The sequence below is a fragment of the Chlorocebus sabaeus genome, chromosome 7 (genome assembly GCF_047675955.1).
Source record: "Chlorocebus sabaeus isolate Y175 chromosome 7, mChlSab1.0.hap1, whole genome shotgun sequence".
Taxonomy (NCBI): domain Eukaryota; kingdom Metazoa; phylum Chordata; class Mammalia; order Primates; family Cercopithecidae; genus Chlorocebus; species Chlorocebus sabaeus.
The window spans coordinates 136,093,586-136,115,168 of NC_132910.1; the positions used below are offsets into that span (position 1 = coordinate 136,093,586).

The 21,583-nt window shown below is 41.9% G+C and overlaps 1 protein-coding gene across 4 annotated transcripts in view; it reads right to left on the reverse strand.

Annotated features, from left to right (window-relative positions):
- The window catches only part of CCDC110 (coiled-coil domain containing 110), a 26,709-nt gene extending 5,135 nt beyond the window's left edge, over positions 1–21,574 (reverse strand). The window contains exons 1-7 of one of the 4 annotated variants that reach the window (XM_073017766.1): positions 21,472–21,574; positions 20,423–20,527; positions 12,674–12,729; positions 12,328–12,393; positions 10,732–10,842; positions 7,833–9,939; positions 4,315–5,576 (exon numbers count right to left, since the gene is read on the reverse strand). In XM_073017766.1, the coding sequence (XP_072873867.1) occupies positions 5,461–5,576; positions 7,833–9,939; positions 10,732–10,842; positions 12,328–12,393; positions 12,674–12,729; positions 20,423–20,527; positions 21,472–21,481 (2,571 nt within the window). In that variant the 5' untranslated portion in view covers positions 21,482–21,574 and the 3' untranslated portion in view covers positions 4,315–5,460. Of the gene's footprint in view, positions 1–4,314; positions 5,577–7,832; positions 9,940–10,731; positions 10,843–12,327; positions 12,394–12,673; positions 12,730–20,422; positions 20,528–21,471 lie in introns of those variants that run through there. The other 3 variants (XM_008000442.3, XM_073017767.1, XM_008000445.3) reach the window with 3 other exon arrangements.
- Between the last annotated feature and the right edge of the window lie 9 nt (positions 21,575–21,583).

Sequence of the window (21,583 nt, forward strand, 5' to 3'; positions counted from 1 at the left end):
GAGGTCAGGAGTTCGAGACTAGCCTGCCCAACATAGTGAAACCCTGTCTCTACTAAAAATACAAAAATTATCCGGGCATGGTGGCGCATGCCTGTAATCCCAGCTCGGGAGGCTGAGGCAGGAGAATTGTTTGAACCTGGAGGGTGGAGGTTGCAGTGAGCCGAGATCGTGCCACTGCACCCCAGCCCGGGCAACAGACTAAGATGCCGTCTCAAAAAAAAAAAAAAATCGGCTCTTAAAAGACATGATTTAAGTATCTTACTGTAATTCAAAGTGAGGTATTGCTAGCCCTCATTCACCAGGGGCAGGGGCTAGTGGTGGTTGTATTTTAAAAGGGAAATGTAAATTATCTAAATATCAACTAATACATTGGAAGTTATTTTAGATAATGGTGTGATATGGTTTGGCTGTGTTCTTACCCAAATCTCATCTTGAATTGCAGCTCCCATAATTCCCATATGTTGTGGGAGGGACCTGGTGGGAGTTAATTGAATCATGGGGGCAGTTTCTCCCATACTGTTCTTGTGGTTGTGAATAAGTCTCACGAGATCTGATGGTTTTAAAAGGAGAAACCCCTTTTGCTTGGTTCTCATTTTCACTCTTGCTTGCTGCCATGTAAGACGTGCCTTTTGCCTTCCACCATGATTGTGAGGCCTCCACAGCCACATGGAATTGTGAGTCCATTAAACCTCTTTTTCTTTATAAATTACCCAGTCTTGGGTATGTCTTTATCAGCATTGTGAAAATGGACAAATATGTGATGCTTTCTTAGAACTTGTCCTTCTGCCAGTCCAGGCTGCCTAGAGCTGGAAATCAGATTGTAGAAGGCTACAAGACTCTTCTTTTGGGCCTACCCACGTTTTTTAAGTGGAGGGAACTATGTCAAGACAGACATACATAGCTGGCTTTTGAAGGAGGAGTGCAGGTGGTACAGATAATTTTTACAATTAAGGTTTTAAAGGAATTTTTCATGCCTGCCTCATAACTAACACTGTGCAATTAATATCATAAAAATATTACCAAGGGTATAATGTGAATCAAAGAGTAATACTGAATACATTTGTCTTCAGAATAGGAATGGCCTTACCAAGTACACATAGGTGAATAACATCTATGGTTATATATCGATAATGTTACCAAACAAGCCTTATAAATATATTTATTCTTAGACTGGGTGCGGTGGCTCACGCCTGTAATCCCAATTCTTTTGAGATAAGAGTTTTATATTTTCAGATTTTATCGAAATTTATTTTAGATTTAAAAATTATAATTGTTCATTTTAATCTCTTTTAACTATAGTTAATTTTTATTAATATGCCTTTTTATTAATATGCCTTTATAGTTAATTTTTATTAATATACACACTTCATATCATATTCATAGATGGGAACACTAATCTAATGCTTTCCTGAAGGGTTTTAGCAGCAGTGTGACAATTGACAGACCTTATCTGGATTTTATATAAATGTATTGTGTCAGTTTACAGAAAACCAAATATGGAAACCAGCAATGGGAATAATGACATATGTAAAACAATGAAGATTTCTCTAAGTGTTGGTAGAGGAAAGCATGCACACACGTTTGATCTGACAGGTGCAAACTAGTTATGATGCCCATGGATTGTTTTCTTACAATTATTGTCTCTTCTTTGAACTTTGAAAATGTAACAATACAACATTAGGTAGTTTCCTGTGAAACAGCTTTATTCCTCAGACTCAGCCATGACTCTGGTGTCGTCTCTTGACAACTTACACGTCTAGTTATCTACTCTCCTGTGATGATGCTTGTATGACTTGAGTAGTTTTCTGCATCCATCATCAGGGAGTAATGGAAGAAATAAGCTTGCTTAGCCAGACATCAGTCTCTGCTACAAACCGTCTATTTACATCTGTTCAAGGCTCAAATCTGAATAATTGTGGATGTCGACCTAACATGGAAGAAAGGCTTAACTTTAAGGGAGACTTAGATCAATAATAAGCTCTAGTAAGAACTGTTAAGCAGAGAGAAAGTTAAGCAGTAGTACACCATAGTTTTTGAAATCTTATCCTGCTTCTTCAGAGACTGCCTGCTCCTTTTGTATATAAATGTGGAACACGCATTAAGAATAATAAGCCAAGTTTAAGGCCGGGCTCGCTGGCTCACGCCTGTAATCCCAACACTTTGGGAGGCCAAGGTGAGTGAATTACTTGAGGTCAGGAGTTCGAGACCAGCCTGATCAATATGGTGAAACACTGTCTCTACCAAAATTACAAAAATTAGCCAGGCGTGGTGGCGGGCAACTGTAATCCTAGCTACTGGGGAAGCTGAGGCAGGAGAATTGCTTGAACCTGGGAGGTGGAGGTTGCATTGAGCCAAGATTGCACCACTGCACTTCAGCCTGGACAACACAGTGAGACTCCATCTCAAAAAAAAAAAAAAAAAAACAAAAACCAGGTTCAGCCTGTTACTATTATAGCTGTCTACAGTAGAGCAAATTAATTTCTTAAGACTCTTGAATTATCTGTCATCCGTATTATCTACCTGGAAGAATTATGAAAACCAAATTTAAAATATTTTATAAGCTGTAAAATAAATAAAAAATATGTATCAGTCTATTAAGGCTGGGTACAGTGGCCCACACCTGTAGTCCCAGCATTTTGGGAGACCAAGGCAGGAGGATCACCAGAACCCAGGAGCTTGAGGTCAGACTGGGCCACATGGTGAGACCCTGTCTCTAAAAGCAAACAGACGAAAACAAAACAAAACAAAAACAACCACTAGATCATTATCCATCAAATAATTTGTTGTAAATAAGTTGTAAGGTAATTTGTTAATTTGAATTTTCATCAATTATAACTGAATTTTCCCTTGTGGTATTTTGTTACAATGTCAGAAGTAAGTTAGTAGCATTATAGTAGCATTATATAACACTTATATAATGCAATGTACCAGATACCATTCCATGTGCATTCCATATTAATATGTTTTTAATTATTAATCTCTTAATCTATATCTAACAACAAATGGAGTTAGAGAAAGATGAACTAATTTGTCCAAGTTAGCACAACTAGCACTGGCAAAGCCACACAGTCTTGCTTTTTTTTTTTTTTTTTCCCCCAGACAGGGTCTTAGTCTCTGTCGCCGAGGCTGGAGTGCAGTGGTGTGATCATGGCTTACTGCAGCCTCAACCTCCCAGGCTCAAACAATCCTGCCACAGCCTCCTGAGTATCTGGGACCAGAGGCATGTGCCACCACACCTGGATAATTTTTCAAATTATCTGTGGAGACAAGGTCTCCCTCTGCTGCCCATACTTGTCTCCAACTCCTAGGCTCAAACGATCCTCCCACCTCAGCCTTCTCACTTTTTTTTTTTTTTTTGAGACGGAATTTCGCTCTTGCTGCACAGGCCGGAGTACAAAGGCGCGATCTCGGCTCACTGCAACCTCTGCCTCCTGGGTTCACGTGATTCTCCTGCCTCAGCCTCCCAAGTAGCTGGGATTACAGGTGCCTGCCACCACGCCCAGCTAATTTTGTATTTTTAGTAGAGATGGGGTTTCACCATGTTGGTCAGGCTGGTCTTGAACTCCTGATGTCAGGTGATCTGCCCGCCTCAGCCTCCCAAAATGCTGGGATTACAGGAGTGAGCCACCACGCCCAGCCTCTGGCTGCTTTCAAGTTATGTTAGTCACTCTACAGCCTTTACCAAAATTGGAGAGCAGGGTAAGATGCAGGTTACTTACTTGTAGGAAATCAACTATAGAACACATGTTAGTTTACAAGAAAAAAGACTGAGAGGACCTGTTTCCAGTTTATTCCTCCTCACACCTTATTAAGGGGGCAGGCTATAAGCCTATTGGAGCTAGCTAGAAAAACATATTATCCTCCCTCCCCCCAATATATATATTTTCAAAAATCTCCATAAAGCAATTTGAAATCCTTACACTACTGTTAGAAAGTGACCTAAAATGGTCGGGCGCGGTGGCTCATGCCTGTAATCCCAGCACTTTGGGAGGCCGAGGCGGGAGGATCACTTAAGGTCAGGAGTTCGAGATCAGCCTGGCCGACATAGTGAAACCTCGTCTCTACTAAAAATACAGAAATAAGCTGGGCATGGTGGCACATGCCTATAGTCCCAGCTACTCAGGAGGTTGAAGCAGGAGAATAGCTTGAATCTGGGAGGCCAAGGTTGCAGTGAGCTGAGATGAGGCCACTGCACTCCAGCGTGAGCCACAGAGCAAGACTCTGTCTCAAAAAAAAAAAAAAAAAGAAAGAAAGAAAGAAAGGAGGGAGGGAGGGAGGGAGGAAGGAAAAAAGAAGGAAGGAAGGAAGGAAGGAAGGAAGGAAGGAAGGAAGGAAGGAAGGAAGGAAGGAAGGAAGGAAGGAAGGAAGGAAGGAAGGGAAGGAAGGAAGGAAGGAAGGAAGGAAGGAAGGAAGGAAGGAAGGAAGGAAGGAAGGAAGCTAAAATGTCATCTTGTCTAAACTTTGCTGTTATTGTTAAGAGATGGGGTCTCACCCTGTCACCCAGGCTGGAGTGCAGTGGCACAATCATAGCTCACTGCAACCTCAAACTCCTGAGGTCAAGTGATCCTCCTACCTCAGTCTCATGAGTAGCTGGGACTACAGGTATGTACCACCCCATCCAGCTAATTTTGTCTAAACTTCTTGATACTTAAAACTCCTTACAACATTCATACAGAGTGAAGGCCCAGCCTATGCCTAATAGTCCAGTGTAATGGCAGCCTGTTAATTCATCATTCATTTAACAAATGTTGAGTGCTTGCTATATTCCAGGCATAGTCTGGGCACTGGGATTCAGCAGTAAACAAAATAGACAAAGGTAGGTTAAAAGTAAAAGGATGAGCCTAACTTTTTAGTTATATTGTTTGTTTTATATTGTCAATGTTTTTTAACACTAACACTCTATTTTGTAACCACAATTCTCATAGTTCTTTAATCTTAATTTTGTATTTAAATGGATATAGTGCTCACCATTAGTTATTTTCTTAATGCTTTAGTTCTTTGATTTATATTTGATTTCCAGGATTTACTAATCCATTTTCATGGTATATATTTATTATTTAACTATTCAGAGTTTCTCATACTGATTCATCATTACAAAATAAATATAAAAGCATGCAAAAAGATATACTATGCAAACACCAATCTAAAGACAATGAGAGGGGCTATATTAATATCAGAGACTTTAGAACAAGGAATACCCCTAGGGATAATGAGGGTTATTTCATAATAATAAGGGTATCAGTTTACCAAGCGGACATAATAGTGCTAAATGTGTGTGCATGCATAAGACAGCTTTGGCCAGGCATGGTGGCTCGTGCCTGTTATCCCAGCAATTTGGGAGGCTGAGGCGGTGGATCACCTGAGGTCAGGAGTTCGAGACCAGTCTGGCCAACATGGTGAAACCCCGTCTCTACTAAAAATACAAAAATTAGCCAGGCATGGTGGTGGGCGCCTGTAATCTCAGCTACTCAGGAGGCTGAGACAGGATAATTGCTGGAACCCGGGAGGTGGAGGTTGCAGTGAGGTGAGATTGTTCCATTGCACTGCAGCCTGGGCTGACAACACTGAAACTCCATCTAAAAAAAAAATAATAATAACAGTAAAATAAAATAAAATAAGAGCTTTAAAACACATTAAACAAATTTATAGAATGAACAAATCAACTTCTCTATTCCTCTATCAGTAACTGTTAGAACAAGCAGACACCAGATCAGTACAGACATAGATTTGCTCAATCCTGTCAACACATTTACTTCGTTGACATTTATAGAACATTCCAGTTCACCTGAAACATCAACCAAGACAGACCATATTCTGGGCAATAAAACACGTCTCCATAAATTAAAAAAGATTATAGAGCATGTTCTCTGATCAAGACAGAATTAATAAGAAATCAATAAAAGAAAAATCACTGAAAATCTCCAAACATTTAGAAATCAAGCAACTCACTTCTAATCCATTGGGTCAAAGAATAAATCACGAGTGAAAAAGAAAATATTTTGAACTGAATGAAAATGAAAACATACCAGACTCTGTGGTGCAGTTAATGTGGGTACGAAACTAGGGAAGGAGCAAATTAGCCCCAGATAACCCAAAGGAATGAAATTACTAAATAGGAACAGAAATCAATGGAATGAAAAACAAAGCAGCGAGAAAAATCAGTGAAATAATAAGCTGATTTTTGGAAAGAAAAGTAAAATTGCTAAAACTCTAGCAAGAATGATAAAGAAAAAAGAACCCCCAAATTACCAATGTCAGAAATTGAAGAGGGGACGTCGCTGTAAGTCCTTTGAATGTTAAAATGCTAATAAGGAATATTATGAACAACTTTATGATAATACATTTGAGAACTTACATGAAATGTACAAATTCCTCAGAACATACAAATTATCAACCCTAACTCAAGAAATAGAAAATCTGAATAGTTCTACATTAATAGAAATCATTTAGCAATGTAAAACCTTCCCATTTAGAAAAACCCAGGCCCTCTGTTGGATATTTACATATTACATATATTCCAAATATGTATGAGTATTACATATTTAAATATTTAAGGAAGGAATAATATAACACCAATCCTACACACATTCAGAAAATAGAGGAGGGGAAACACTTCCCAACAGGATTTTCCTGATACCAAAGCCAGACAAAGACATTACGAGAAAATAACATAGACCAACGTCCGTCTGAATATAGAAGCAGAAATCCTTAACAAAATATTATCAAATTGAATCCAGGAATATATATTAAAAGAATAATACAACATCACCTAGTGGAGTTTATCCCAGGAATTCAAGGTGAATGTTTCTTAACGTAATTTACCATATTGACAGATTGAAGGAGTAAAACAGGATCACCTCAATAAACGTAGGAAAAGCACTGCGCAAAATTCAACAAGGAATATTTGAACAGCAGTCTTGGAAGACAGAGTGTCTCTGGAGCCCAGGACAGGTGTGCCTGCAACCTTGGAAGCTAGAGATTGTGTTTGCTCTGGAGCCAGGGCAGGCCTGCTTATTGTCCAGTGCAATGTTTCCACCTACAGCAACGGGCAGGCATCTTACTAGCCATTATAATATTTGGGTTTCCAAGCTCGCTGTCTCCTGTGATGCAACCCACTGGGTGATCGTCTTTACGCTGCTTATGGAAATTGGGGCTTGGAGAACCCATGCAGACATGCTGATACTCTGACTCCTGCTATTGTAACAAACTCTCCTCAGTCTCTCACTCAGGAGTCTTGTGCCTTCCACTAGAACCCACAAAACTGTAGCAGGCTAAAATATGAGCTTACTAGTTGGGTAAAATCTCACATTCGCCACTGTTCTTGACAATATAAAATATATACCTAATTCCAATTTCTAATTTTAAAAACTAGTCTAATCAATTACCAGGTTAATGTAATCATATAATTTAAAATTATTTTGGGGGTGGAAAAGTACTTGGACAAAGGTTTTGAAACATTGATTTTAGCCGTTTATTTATAGATCTTGGATGGAAGCAATTGATATAGTTTACTTGGAATTCCTAGGAAAAAAAAAGAATTCTTTTAAGGTGGGAGTACTACTTATACTTTAAAATAATAATTAACTCCCTCTTGCTCACTGCCAAAGTTGCTTTGTATGCATGCAATGTACATAATTAATATAAATATAATATAAATTTTATCTAGAAAAATTTCCTAAATAATTTCACTGTATAATACATTAGATACAAATTTTACAAAACAAAATTATATTCATCTTAAAGTTTCCTCCTTATTTCTGTACTCTGGCTAGTGCCCAACAGGCTAAAAGAATCTTAAACACATCTCTACTAATCTTCCAGGACTTGCGTACCTTTCAAATCCGAAGCCAAAGGCCTACTCCGAGGACTAGAGGTATCTTCATGAATATAGTTGTCAAAATGGAATTTCTCTCTTCTTGAAATATAAGTTGATTTTGAAGGGTCATTATGCTGACTACAAATTTTATCACTTAAATTTAAATATTCTCGTTGAAGATTCCGCATCTCAAATTCCAAGGTATCCCTTTCATTTTCTATGCTTCTTACATAATTTTCTAAAAGTATTTTGTCTTCAGTAAGTCTACTGATGCTGTTTTCAAATTTTACATTTTCTTGACTATGTTTCTTTAGTTCTTCTTTTAGAATCTGATTATCTGTTTTGGTTTCCATTACCATTTTTGATAACATTTCGCATTCCTTGCCAATTTCCGACAAGCTATTCTTATAAATACTTGCTTCTGATTTTGCGTTTTTTATTTCTTGCAGAAAATTCTCTTCTGCAGTAGATTGGTAGGTTTGAATATTCTCAATTTCTCTTTCCATAATTTGTCTGGCAGCAGCAGATTCTTGTAATGTTGTTTCAAGATTGAGTTTTTCATCTTTAACTGTTTCTATTATTTGAAGAAGTGTCTCTTGTTCGGTTTTTGCCAATCTTTCTTTCTCTTTTAGCTGCATTATCTCTAGCTGGTTTTCTTTTAGTTCATTTTCAAGTGAGCTTTTTTCTTTTAGAAGCTGGTGTGTTTTTTTCTCTAACATTTCTTTTTCATCTTGTATCAATAGAATATTGGTTTTCATTGCTTCCATTTCTATACTCATTCGATTATTTTCATTATTGACAATGGCCATATCACTTTGAGTTTTGTGTTCCTTACTTTTTAGTTGATCAAATGCTTCCATCATTTGTTGCTTCTCTAAAGAAAGTTGTATGTTTTTTTCCTCTAGAGTTTTATTTTGGCCTTGGAGAACATTATATTTACTAATTATTTTTTTTAATTCTTGAAGACACTCTTTGCTGTCTTCTTCTGTTTTACTTAACTTAGACTGAATAGTACTCTTTTCTTCAACCAGACTCTTAAGTTGCTTTTCATATGTTTCAACTTTCTGTATGAGAGATTGTGTGGTAAAGATAAGAGGTTTCATTTTGGACTTAAGGTTCAGATTTTCATTCTCTAGTTCTGTTACTTTGTTCTGTACCTGCACAGATTCTTTTAGGTAATTCTGTAAGTACTGAATTTTTGCAACACACTGCTCAGTAACCGAATTAACTTTGGAAGTTTTCTCATTTTCAAATATTATTGATCCTTGTTTAACTAGAAATGGTTGTCTTTCTTTGTCTTTCATTTCGTGTTTTGTTTGGTCGAGGAATGACAGTGTGTATCTTGGAACTCTGGAATGGAATTTTAAATCTGTAATATTTTTGCCAGTGATGGGAATTTCTTTATTGTTTTTCTCATTTCTCTTTCCCCTGTGTATTTCACTCTTGGATAATTTTTTACATTTTCTACAAAAATTCACATGGAATTTTGACACTGTTTCCCTGAAGGGGAGTAATTTGTTTACTAATGCCTCTAATTCTGAAATTCTCTTTGATTTTATATCTTCATTTAAGTTACCGTCCATGTTTTCTTCCTTAATAAAGTTCATTTTTTCCTGGTGAATAGGGGACAGGTCATATTTATCATTACTTTGAACATTTGGATCAGTTTTTAAAGTCTGAAGTTCATTTGCAAGTGCCACTTCCCTATCATGTGACTTTTGAAGCTGTTCTTTCATTTGTTTGATAGAATGGCAAATGTCATCCAAATTTTCACAAAATCCATGCTTGAGAAAAGGCACAGTAATTTTGGATTTATCCAGAATTACCGTATCAGCTTGAGACATCACATTTTGAGGTGCAGTAGGTAGAAAATGATAAAAGTTATTATAGTTCTTCAAGATGTCAGAATTTTCTGAAGGGTGTATAATTATGTTTGAAGATAAATTGTCTGTTGAAGTTCTCAAAGTGTCCTCGAAATGCATCTGGGATGGAACATTTATACTTTGAGAGAGACTGTTCACACTATCACCACTTAATTTTTCTTCCACTGAATGAAGTGTCTTGGAATCCTTAAAATGACGACTTTTCTCCATAGAAAGGTTTCCTTCTTGATTCTCTGTAGGCTGTAACAAGAAGTACACTATAAATGTATTGTCATTTGCCACATGTCCAAGCAGTACAGATAATATTTTGTGGAGGATTTATTTATATACCCTAAACAAGCATTTTACCCATTTCCACAGCAAAGGAGCATAACAAGTATGATTTATTTTCCCCAACAGTTGTTTTGAGATCTGTGACTCTGGTCTTCACAATTTGCTTAGAACTTGCTCTTATTTCCTTTGGGGTGAGATACATGGGCCGACTCCTCAATTTCAGAAATATAGAAATTTAGCGTCTTTCAAGAGGCCATCATAGGTAGGTGGTGAAGATGAAACCGATAGGTCAAATGGGAGTTTCAGGCAAATGAATGTTTCTAATTCTGAGCTATTTGTTAACCTTAGCTTGCACTCCTTTCAGGTGATTTTAGCACTGTGACTATCCTGGAAGTGTGAATTCGAGTCAGTGTGGACACAGTGATGGTAACTTTGGTTCGGAGCTTTTCTAGGGAATTTACCACAGACCTAGGTCAATCCTAAGTGAATAGATTAGCTATAAAAACTGCCTTGTATTTGAATTTACTTGGGAATCTTTTGGGATCTAGACGAAGTCAAATGTCCTTTCCAGACTCTCAGGAGAAATGGGCAAGTTGCAGAAGAACAGAGGTGAAAAAACACATGTCTTTTAAGGGTTTCAGGACTGGACTTTCCTTATTTTCATCTCTGATGGACCATTTTTCCTATAACAAAGGGGACTATGTAAAGTCACGTTTTGAAGTACCTACATATAGAAATGATTTCTATAGAATAACATACCAAATCCTTTTCAATGCATGCACCAAACGCCAGATTTTTTTCTGAGCCAAATTGTGGGTTTTCTACTTCAATAATACTTTTGTTCAATATTTCACTGATTTCCGACTGTACCTTTAAAAGTTGAGAAAAATTTGATTTCAGATTTGTAAACTTATGAATGTACAGGAATAATAGATGTTATAATTAAAAGGTGTGTTTAAATTTCCTGCCCATAAAAAGTCTTTCCCATTGTATAGAATATAAATGAAAGCTACTTAATTTATTGTAATCTCTATCATTAATCTTTAAGAAAATTATGCCTTAATTGTTATAAAGTCAGAAACAATTTAGTAAAACAAAGTTTTATGAACTATATTCAAATGATTTTAGACGTCTGATTTTTATATTGTTGAATAAGAGACCTTTGGAATCTATTCTGTCCCCTTTAGGAGGAGTTATCTACCCTTCCCATTTCCCTGCAGGTGCTTTTAGTATAAGAACATTGGGATGAAGTTTACATTGGGTCTTTAGTGAATATGTGGGTGTTACATACCCCCAATATCCATACTCTAGCCCTCTGTTTATACTTCTCCTTATTTCTTCTGGATGAAATGTGGTTATGGTAGTATTGATTCTGCCTCTAACTCCCAGGGGCACCTGACTGAGCGCTAACCAGTCAGGGAACAGTAGCCACCTGACAGTGATTGGTTCAAGCATTGCTTGTGACCCAGTCGGGATCAGTCTGAATCAGGCCAAGAACCTCAGTCTAAACTATTATGAGTGAAGTGTAGCCGGGTGCGGTGGCTCACGCCTGTAATCCCAGCATTTTGGGAGGCCGAGGCGGGCAGATCACTTAAGGTCGGGAGTTCAAGACTAGCCTGGCTAATAGGGTGAAACCTGGTCTCTATTAAAAATACAAAAATTAACCAGGCATGGTGGTGGGCACCTGTAATCCCAGCTACTCACGAGGCTGAGGCAGGAGAATTGCTTGAACCCAGGAGGCAGAGGTCGCAGGGAGCCAAGATCATGCCACTGCACTCCAGCCTGGGCAACAAGAGCGAAAACTCCTTCTCAAAGCAAAGTGTACTCTCTTTTCTGACTTGAATTTGGAAGGAAAAACAACTGGACCTTCTAGCAGATCTTCTACCACCACAGGGAGTCTGAGAATCCCCTACTGTGGAAAGCAGAATCAGGATACAGAGTGAGACCTGTTCTGACAACACAAGACCCGATCACGTGGACTCAGCCATCCTGAAGTGGGCTCTCTCCAGGACTTTCATTTACTTGAGCTGTTAAAGTGCATTTTTTCCCTAAGCCAGTTTGAATTAGATTTTATGTCACTAACAATGAGGGTCCCTATTTGTAGTCTGTATATAGACTTTAAACATGTATTTAAAAAATCAGCAACTGCTGCATGTTTTGGCTTGCTTCCAAACACAAGTAAAACAGAGAGAAGAATGTAGTTTCCTTAAAAGAAATTTTGAGCCTAGAATATGCTGTGACCTCTATTATATTAAATTCTGTGTCAGCTAATCCATTGGCTAGTGACCATCAGCTTGGAAGATGGGATGATACTTTAAGGTTAGATATTTCATATATAGATTAAAAGAAACATACCATGCTGACATTCTGCAAAGTCTGCATTCGCAAAGCCTGAAATGATTCCAACTGATGCTGAAGGACCTATGACAAAAGTAAGAAATTGAATATTTTTAGAGAGGTAAACATATTATTGAATTGTTACGATTTTATGTCTCCCAAAGTTGCCTATTACTTGAAAGGGTCCCATGAGGGCCAGGTGGTTCACATTGTTAGTCATTTTGCTAACTCTCCAATGTGCTTTCATGGAGCTCTTTGTGAAGATAAAGTGGGAGAACCCGCACGCATTTAGGGAGTATTTGTTCTGAAAAAGATCAGCCTTTACCCAGAATTTTGGAGATAATAAAATGAAATAGAGACTCACTTTCAATGCTGATTGTGGTTGGATTTGGTTCTCTGATTCTGCTATGCAGCCATATTCTAAGAAGCAAAATGGAAAAACCACGTGAGCTAATTCTTAAATTTTATTTTTTAATACCTGTAATAGAAAGCGGTCTCCGAACTCTCTTGGATAGTGAGGCAGAAATAACGAGAACTTCTGATATTCACACTATGCTAGTCCCACAATAAGCTTAAGTGATCATTCTCGCTTGACTTAATATATACACTTGAGGCTTTAATAGTGTCTTTACTTTTAGAGTACACCATTAATTTGCAACACCACACTTAAAGCTCTGAAAAACTCAAATATCAAATATCTTTGTTTCTGGGATATAAACTACATAAAAAACAAAAAACAAAAACTAATACTCCTCATGTTATGGGAGACCCTTGGCAAAGCAGTATATAGATAGGCCTCAGTTTCTATGAAATTTCTATGACACTTTTCCCCTTATGGAAACCAAGTTGGATCAACAGCGTATTTTTTGTCTTGGTCTTAAGCATGGTACCCACACGTGGCTTCTCTTGGGAAGGGAAGTTGCACATTCGCGGTCTTTAGATCCCCTCTTGGCCCTGTATGAATGGGCCTGGGCCTGGAACACGTCTTTACCGAGAGGACTCTTTCTAAAGTCCTCACTCACAGCCTGTGCTGGACTTGCTACCATGTGTGGGGATAGCACTCCCTGCTTCAGACTCAGTGTGTACTCCTTTGTTCTGCTTAAGTGTGTGTGTCATACGACACCTGGCCAACCCTACTACTCTATCTGTCCCCTGCTAGACAGACTGGGCCCTCTGGCAATGGGGAACTAACATCCACTACTGAGGCTGATCTTGCTCCGTCTCTTCGTCTCTTCATCTCTTCGCTCTGTGAGTAAAGCGTTGTTCCATCTGGTGCCTGACTGTTGTGTTTTGCTTGGTGACTCGGATACTGAGACACAGTAGACAGAAGTGCTCCAACTTCTTTGGATAATAGGCCGAAAGTCACTTGCTTGATACCTTCCTGAATAGAGTATAGATCCGCAACAGGGGGAGACTACACCATGTTTGCAAATTTCCTCACTTTCCTCTTCGCCTGCATGTCGGGCTGCTTGCTTTGTCAACTTTTTATTAAAGAGTGTATTAATAAAAGCTTTCAGTGTCCTAAGTAAAATGTGAGCTATGATGGAATGTTCCCTAGGCTGATAATTTCTGCCCTAAGTTTTTAAAGAGGTCAGCGAATCTCCTTTGGATTGGCAGACTGACAGATATTAGAGAAGCTGCTTGCAAAGTACGGCACCCCTTTTGCCCTCTGACCCTCACCACCAAAGGGGCAACGCTGGTTTGGAGCCTGGAGCTGCCTGGCTATTGAAGAACCTTCAGTCAGAGGGCAGGGAGGGAGGGCAAGTCTGTCTGGGTCTTGCTTAGCTTTGCCTCTTCTTGGGAATAAAATGGCAGCTAAACTCCTGGTATCCTGAACTGTTCATCTAAAAAATAAGGAACTGAAGGAAGGCCCAGACCAGCATAGGAAGGAAACACAAAGTTTTTCAGACTCTAAAGTAATCTCTTCTAATGAACTTAACCAGAGCGAAGTGCACGTCGGAAAGAATATACCACATAGAATCCTGCCACCCACAACAAACTGCTGTTAGTTTTAGGTGCCATCTTTCAGTCAGCTCTCTACGCACATATGTGGATGAATATCAATAGTATTTTACATAAATAGTACCCATATTTACTTGAATTTAAGAGAATTTTTAAAACTGCAAGTAGTGGAAATTATTTCTAGTATTTAGATTTTTTTTTTTTACTACATGAGAGATATTATTTTCTAAGAGATCCCTGTAAACTAATGAAAATTAACATGAATTGAGATTGAAATCTTTATTGTTTCAATAACAAAAAGTTCTATTGTATTCATTTTTGACTTACTCCCCGCCAAGAGAGATGAGAAAATTAGCATTCTATTTCCTTCGATGCCTAATTCCCTCTTTTCATGATATTTGCTAGTTATATGATTTATACACTGTGAAGTTTTATGTTTACATTCTGTTCTGTAACCGTAATTTCCACACAGCTCTTTATTTAAACACAAAGATAGGATATCATTCTCATAAATATTTTCAGCCTTTAATTTTATTCTGAATGATGTAACTGTTCAACATTCTATCTCCTTCCTATACCTACAGCAATAGCTTCCTTTTTCTGTACAGATTTTCTTTCATTAGGAGGATTTGCAAGTTCAAAGCTAAATATAAGATTCCTTTAGCTAAAATCAAATAAGAAATGTAAGACCAAGAGAAATATACAGACTTAATAAAGGGATATAGTAAATCAAAGATTTTAAAGAAAACAATGGGATTTATACCTGTTGTCTACATCTATTTTTCATCTTCCACCTCTTCTACCTGTTTTGGCCTCAGCGTGATTGCACTGTTACCAGGCAGCTTCATGAACCCACGGAGCACAGGATGAGGACACGTCAGAGCAGGAGACGGGGCTAGATTACGCAGGGCCTCCGGGCCAAGCTGAGTGGGTTGGCTTTTCCTTTAAGTAAAATGGGGAACTTTCGAAGGTTTCCATCATGAGAATGATCTGATCTGACTGAAAAGTTTACAGGTCACTCTGCTACATGATCATGGATTATGGGGTGGGAGTGAGAAGGCAATTGCAGGGCTATTGCAATAATCCAAGTGGAGATGAACATATCTTGGACTGGAATGGTGGTGGGGAAAATGGGGAAAAGTAGGTGGATTCAGAATACACTTTGGAGATGAAGCCAGCAGCATTGCTGGAGGATTCGTTGGGGCCAGGAGAGAGGAATGAAGGATGACTCCTTGGTTTTTGGTGAGAGCAGATGGATGAGTAATGAGGTCATTTACTGGGGGAAAACAGTAGAGAAGGAACATACTTTAGGAGAAAAACATTTTTAGGTATGTGAAGGTAGGTTGTCTGTTAAACATCACAGGAGAGATATCCAGCAGCCAGGGGGGTCTATCAGTGTGTGGTTCATGGGAGCAGCAATGAACACATCATTCAACATGGGTGGGCCGGGCGCGGTGGCTCACTCCTGTAATCCCAGCACTGTGGGAGGCCGAGGGGGGCGGATTAAGAGGTCAGGAGATCGAGACCATCCTGGCTAACAAGGTGAAACCCTGTCTCTACTAAAAATACACAAAATTAGCCGTGCATGGTTGCACGTGCCTGTAATCCCAGCTACTCAGGAGGCTGAGGCAGGAGAATTGCTTGAACCTGGCAGGTGCAGTGAGCCGAGATTGTGCCACTGCACTCTAGCCTGGGCAACAGGAGCGAAACTCCATCTCAAAACAAACAAACAAACATGGATGTCACTGCTGGCCATGCAGAAGGACATGCATAGAAGCCTGAAGGAAGTGCTTGAGGAGAGAATGGAACGTGGAGATTGGTGGGCATGGAGGATAGGTAGCTCTTTCTAGTTTCACTGTGGAAGGGACGACAGTGCATCCTGGAAGAGATGTGAAGTTGAAGAGGGAATTTTTTTTCTTTTTTTGAGATGGGGTCTCACTATGTTGCCCAGGCTGGAGTGCAGTGGCGCCATCTTGGCTCACTGCAACCTCCACCTCCAAGGCTCAAGCGATCCTCCCATGTCAGCCTCTGGAGTAGCTGGGACCACAGGTGTGTGCCACCACATCTGGCTAAAGGAATTTGTTTTGTTTTGTTTTTTTAACCACAAGACATTCTAATATTCTTGTTTGCTGCTGGAATCACATAGCAGAAAGTGAGAAAAGCAATAATTCTGGACAATGAGGGAGGCTAATTGCAGAAGCTGGGTACTTGAGAATTCCACAGGAGATGAGATCCAAAGGAAACCACTTTTGATTGGTCAAGGACAATTCTTCCATTGAAATGGGAGAAGACCTAGAATATGGGTTTCACAAATGTGAAGGGTGAGAATGAAGGAGTTTGGGTGTGAGTGCTTCTACTTTTTTCATATAGTGTGGGACCATGTTACAAGGGGAGAGGCCAGGGAGAAAGGTGTTAGAGATTTGAGAACAGGAGGAGTGAAACAGCTTTTCTTACAGAGGGTTTGAAAAAGAATTTGCTGTGGAACTAAAGTAAGTTTTCCCAATAGCATTGAGGACTCATTTTAGATTCATGGCATGACTCAAAAGTGAGTGTTTTTCTCCAGCAATGATTCCGTGCAGGCAGAGAACAGGCAGGGAGTTGGATTCATCTATTTTTAAAAGCTCTCAACATAACTTTCTGTTTTGTGAGTTTCAGAGATGTTGGCTGCTACTTATTCCCAAAGGAAAGGTAATTTAAAAACTCAGCAAAACTTAGTCACACAGAATTATGTGATTCTAGAAGTGGAAGGGAAATTATCCAAGAACCCAGGAGATAAAACACAATCACACTTCACCATTTACCAAGTCCCTGCTAAAATTACAATATCAGGAGGCATATAAACGAACTGAAGACATGGTCCCACCCACCAAGATTAGAGTTTATTGGGAATGTAAGGAATAGTACTCATCTTACATTCAACTTAAATTTTCCAGCTGTTTCATATTTGTGTCAAAAGTGAAAAAAAGAGAGTTATCAATGGGATGACTTTTGAGGTAATTTTTATTCTGAGCCTGCAAAAAATATTGTATTCAATGTATACAAAAAGTATCGACTGCATACCTGTAGCAAACAGACCAAGAGGAACAAATATGTCCTGAAAATGCAACAGGATAATGATTCTATATAGGATGTCAGGCTCTCTGCAAGCTTTGTAATTCTTAGGTTCTTCTCATGGCAACCTCTGCCTCCTGGGTTCAAGCGATTCTCTTGCCTCAGCTTCCTGAGTAGCTGGGACTACAGGCATGCGCCACCACACCCGGCTAATTTTTGTATTTTTAGTAGAGATGGGGTTTCACCATGTTGGCCAGGCTGGTCTCAAACTCCTGACCTCAGGTGATCCTCCTGCCTTGGCCTCCCGAAATGCTGGGATTACAGGCGTGAGCCACCAGGCCTGCCTGCAGGTTCTAATACTGAGTTCTGCTGTGACAATTCAAGTTCATTTCTAGACGTCCCTGTCTTACAAAGCTTTGTGAGGTGTGGCACCCTCTGCATGAGGCATTGTCACAGTCATTATGCAAAGAGCTATGCAGCAGGTTGCCTGCTGCCCAGATGTGAATTCTAGCTTTGCCACACACTCGCAGTGAGGGGTAACTGCAGGCAAGGGTCCAGTTTGTAGGTAAAGTCCTTACTGAGTGCACAGCACATAGTGAATGCTCAAGAGACACGAAGTCATTGCTGCAGAGGCGATATGATGATTATTTGGTAAATTCAAAGCCCGCTCTTGGTTCCTCCCTCCTGCCCTTCCCTATTTGTTCTGCTCCATTTACAAGAGCTGTTCCTCAATCACACCAGCCACACTCCCACCACAGAGTCTTTGCATTTGCCATTCTCTATGCCTGCAGTGCTCTTTCCCTAGAAATCTGCAGAGATTGCTTCTTTACCTCCTTCTGGTCTTGGCTCAGATGTGACCTGCTGAGTGAGGACTTCTCCCACCACCCTGTTTAAAATGACATGCTTCCCACCCACCTCTACCACTCCAAATATTCCTCCACCCCTTCTCAGTCTTATTTTCTCCATAGAATTTATTCCCCCTGTACACACACGCAATAGCCTTTGTCTGTCCGTTCCTTCACTAGAAGGTAAGCTCCCTGTGGGCAGGGAATCTTGCATGTCTTGTTCACTGTTGGATCCCCAGCACCTAGAATAGCACTTGAAGTTTAGCAGATGCTCAAAAGAATATGCTCCACAAATGAATGAATGAATGAATGAAGACTCAGGTAGAACAGGGTGCTGGGAACAATACCCTGGTCATCCTCAAATTCAAAAGTCTCTCATAAACCCATTCCAGTAAGGGTGAATTAGGTTAACCACTAGTTCTGAAATCATAGAGACCTTAGCAACATTCTATAACTCTTTGTAACCTGGCAGTAGTTATGCAAATCAGGTCATTATTTTGTCAGTACTCAGGGAATGGATCACTTGGTGACAATGAAGCGTCAACAGGAGAATAGAGAGAAGGGCACCAGCCATACCTCCTAGTTTTGCCTGTAGTTGCAGGCAGGAAATTCCCAGGTGGCCCCTGACTCAAGATAACTGGTGTTTATTGAGAACCTGTCCTGTGTCAACCCCATACCTGTAACCACTGTGTTCTGACAAGAAAGACTGCAACTCTTAAACAAATACATGTGCTATTTTGCATGAAACTATTTTCTATAAATATTGGCATCTTTCTCCAGAACCCTAAGCCTCATTCATGTTAGAAAACATGTGATCTTGCCAAATTAAGGTACTTCTATTTCCTCTGACTTTACATGCTCTCTTTGAGGTAAATACAGAGCTACCTCAATGTCTCAACTCTCTGTGAGGACTCTTTCTCCTGTTTTTAGGGGCCCCCTTTGCCCCTCCTGGTTGCCCAGGGAAACCTGCATAGCTCATGGGTGGAGGCAGGAGGGTGGAGAGAGGACTGGCCAGTGCCTGTCCTGCTGGCCTCCACTGGGGTGCCCGGGCACCCGGGTGTCTTCCGTCTGCTGAGGTGTGACTGCTCTAGTCTCTTCTTTCCGGGCCCCGACAAGGCATTTTGTGAAGATGTTGGACGGTGGCGGTGCAGGAATCCTGTCCCAACCTCAGACCTCTTGGGGCTCAGCACTTTGGCATCAGGATTATCCATATCCTGCAGAGGGGCAACTGGGGGTCCAGGCATGGCACATCAGCCTAGACCCTTCTTCTGCCCCATGCTCTGCTCCTTCCCCAGCATGTCACCTCACAGCAGGCTCCTCTGAGAGGCGTGAAGTCGCCTGGGACTCCACCTTCAATGTCCTCAGATTCCCCTAGCTGGGTACCCCCATCTTAGTCATCGTTTATGTGGAGCTTGAAAACTTTAGCTATGTGGCTATTTCAAACATCCTCCCCATATAATATCCTGTAGTCTATAAATATTTACTGTAAAACATAGTTTTCTTTAGAAAAGGTATACACTCCTCCCTGGATATCCACACGGGATTGGTTCCAGAGCTCTCCGGATAGCAAAATCTGCAGATTCTCAAGTCCCTAATACAAAACGGGGTAGTATTTGCATAGCTTCTATGCATATCCTGCTGTATACTTTAAATCATCTCTCGATTACTTGTAATACCTTATACAATGTAAATGCTATGTAAATGGCTGTTACATTGTTCAAAATTTGCATTTAAAAATTGCGGTACTGTTATTTTTAAATTGTTTTTTTTCCCCCTGAATATTTTCCATCTGTGGTTGGTTGAATCCAAGGATGTGGAACTCCCGGATACCGAGGGCTGACTGCATATCGTTTTAGTGTGTGTCCAAAAAACTCAACAATTCTTACTTAGCATTCAGAGAAGCAACGTAGGATAGCGTGGTGGTGAAGACAGGCGGTCCGGAGCCGCTCTGCTGAATGCCCGCCCCATTCCATGCTGCCTATGTGGCCTTAGGGAGTTAACCTCTCTGTGCCCGTTTCCTCATCTGCAAAATGGGGATCGTGACAGCACCTACTGCGTAAAAGTGTTGTGAGAATTAAAGAGTTGATCTATCACCTGCTTAGATAGAACAGCACTGGCACAAAGCGCGAGTGCCGTGGCGGCTGCTGTCAGTGTCATCACGGCCGTGGGAAGCACGCCAGGTGAGCATGTGGTGCGGGCCAGGTGCTGCCGCCTGCGTATAGTTAAAGGAGGCTTTTACAGCCTGGCGATTTTACCTGTGCCACTGCAGCCACTTTCCTTCACCCCCTCCGAGGAATTTAGGATCTTGGACGCTGAAAGGAGAACGGAGTCAACTTCATCCTCTTCCTGGGGCTGCTTTTCTGTAACAGAACCGTCCGGGGCTGTTCGGTAGCGGGGCGTGGCCTGGCGCGGCGGGGCTGGAGGTGGGGGCGTGGCAAAGGGATGGGGCGGGGCGCGGCTGAGGGCTTATGGGGCGAAGAGATTGGGCGGGGCTGGGGGGGCAGAGGAATGGGGCTGGGCAGAGGGAATGGGGCTGGGGGCGGGGCGGAGGGAGTGGGGCTGGGGTGGGGCTGGGGCGGGGCTGAAGGCTGGGGCGGGGCGGAGGGCTGGGATGGGGCGGAGAGATTGGGCGGGGCTGCCGGCGGCAGAGGAACGGGGCGGGGTCAGGGCCGAAGGCTGGGGCGGGGCGGAAGGATGGGGCGGGGAGGGCTGAGCGGAGGTAATTAGGAGGGGGCGGGGCTGAAGGCTGGGGCGGGGCGCAGGGATGGGATGGGGCGGAGAGACTGGGCGGGACCTGCAGGGGCAGAGGAGTGGGGCGGGGTCAGGGCTGAAGACTGGGGCGGGGTGGAATGATGGCGCGGGGAGGGCGGGGTGGAGATGATTAGGAGGGGGCGGGGCTGAAGGCTGGGGCGGGGCGCAAGGATGGGATGGGGCGGAGAGACTGGGCGGGACCTGCAGGGGCAGAGGAATGGGGCGGGGTCAGGGCTGAAGGGTGGGGCGGGGCGGGGGGACGGCGTCTGGCCGGACCTGGGGCGGGGCACCGCGCTTTCCGCAAGCGGCCGCCCGAGGGCGCGGTGGGCGGGCAGCGGCGGCAGACCGCGCAGCTAGCCTGTAAGCCACAGCCGGAGGAGGGCGCCCCAGCGGGTGCTCAGCCCTAGGGCCGAGCAGGAGATGTGAGGCAAGTGCGGAAGGGCGAACCCGGGATGCCTCGGGGCTTCGAGCGGGGGATCCGCCTGCTGAATGCCCTTCTGCTGCCCTCCGTTCCCGCGGCTCCCCTAGGAGCCCAGCCCCGCCCAACTCTTACCTGGGCTCATCGCCGCGGCTCATCTCTCTCGCAACAGCCGCCGCACGCGCCCGCTCCGCCGCCCCGCGCAGGGTATCCTGTCGCCGGGTAACCGGGTGGCCGGGGCGCCGGC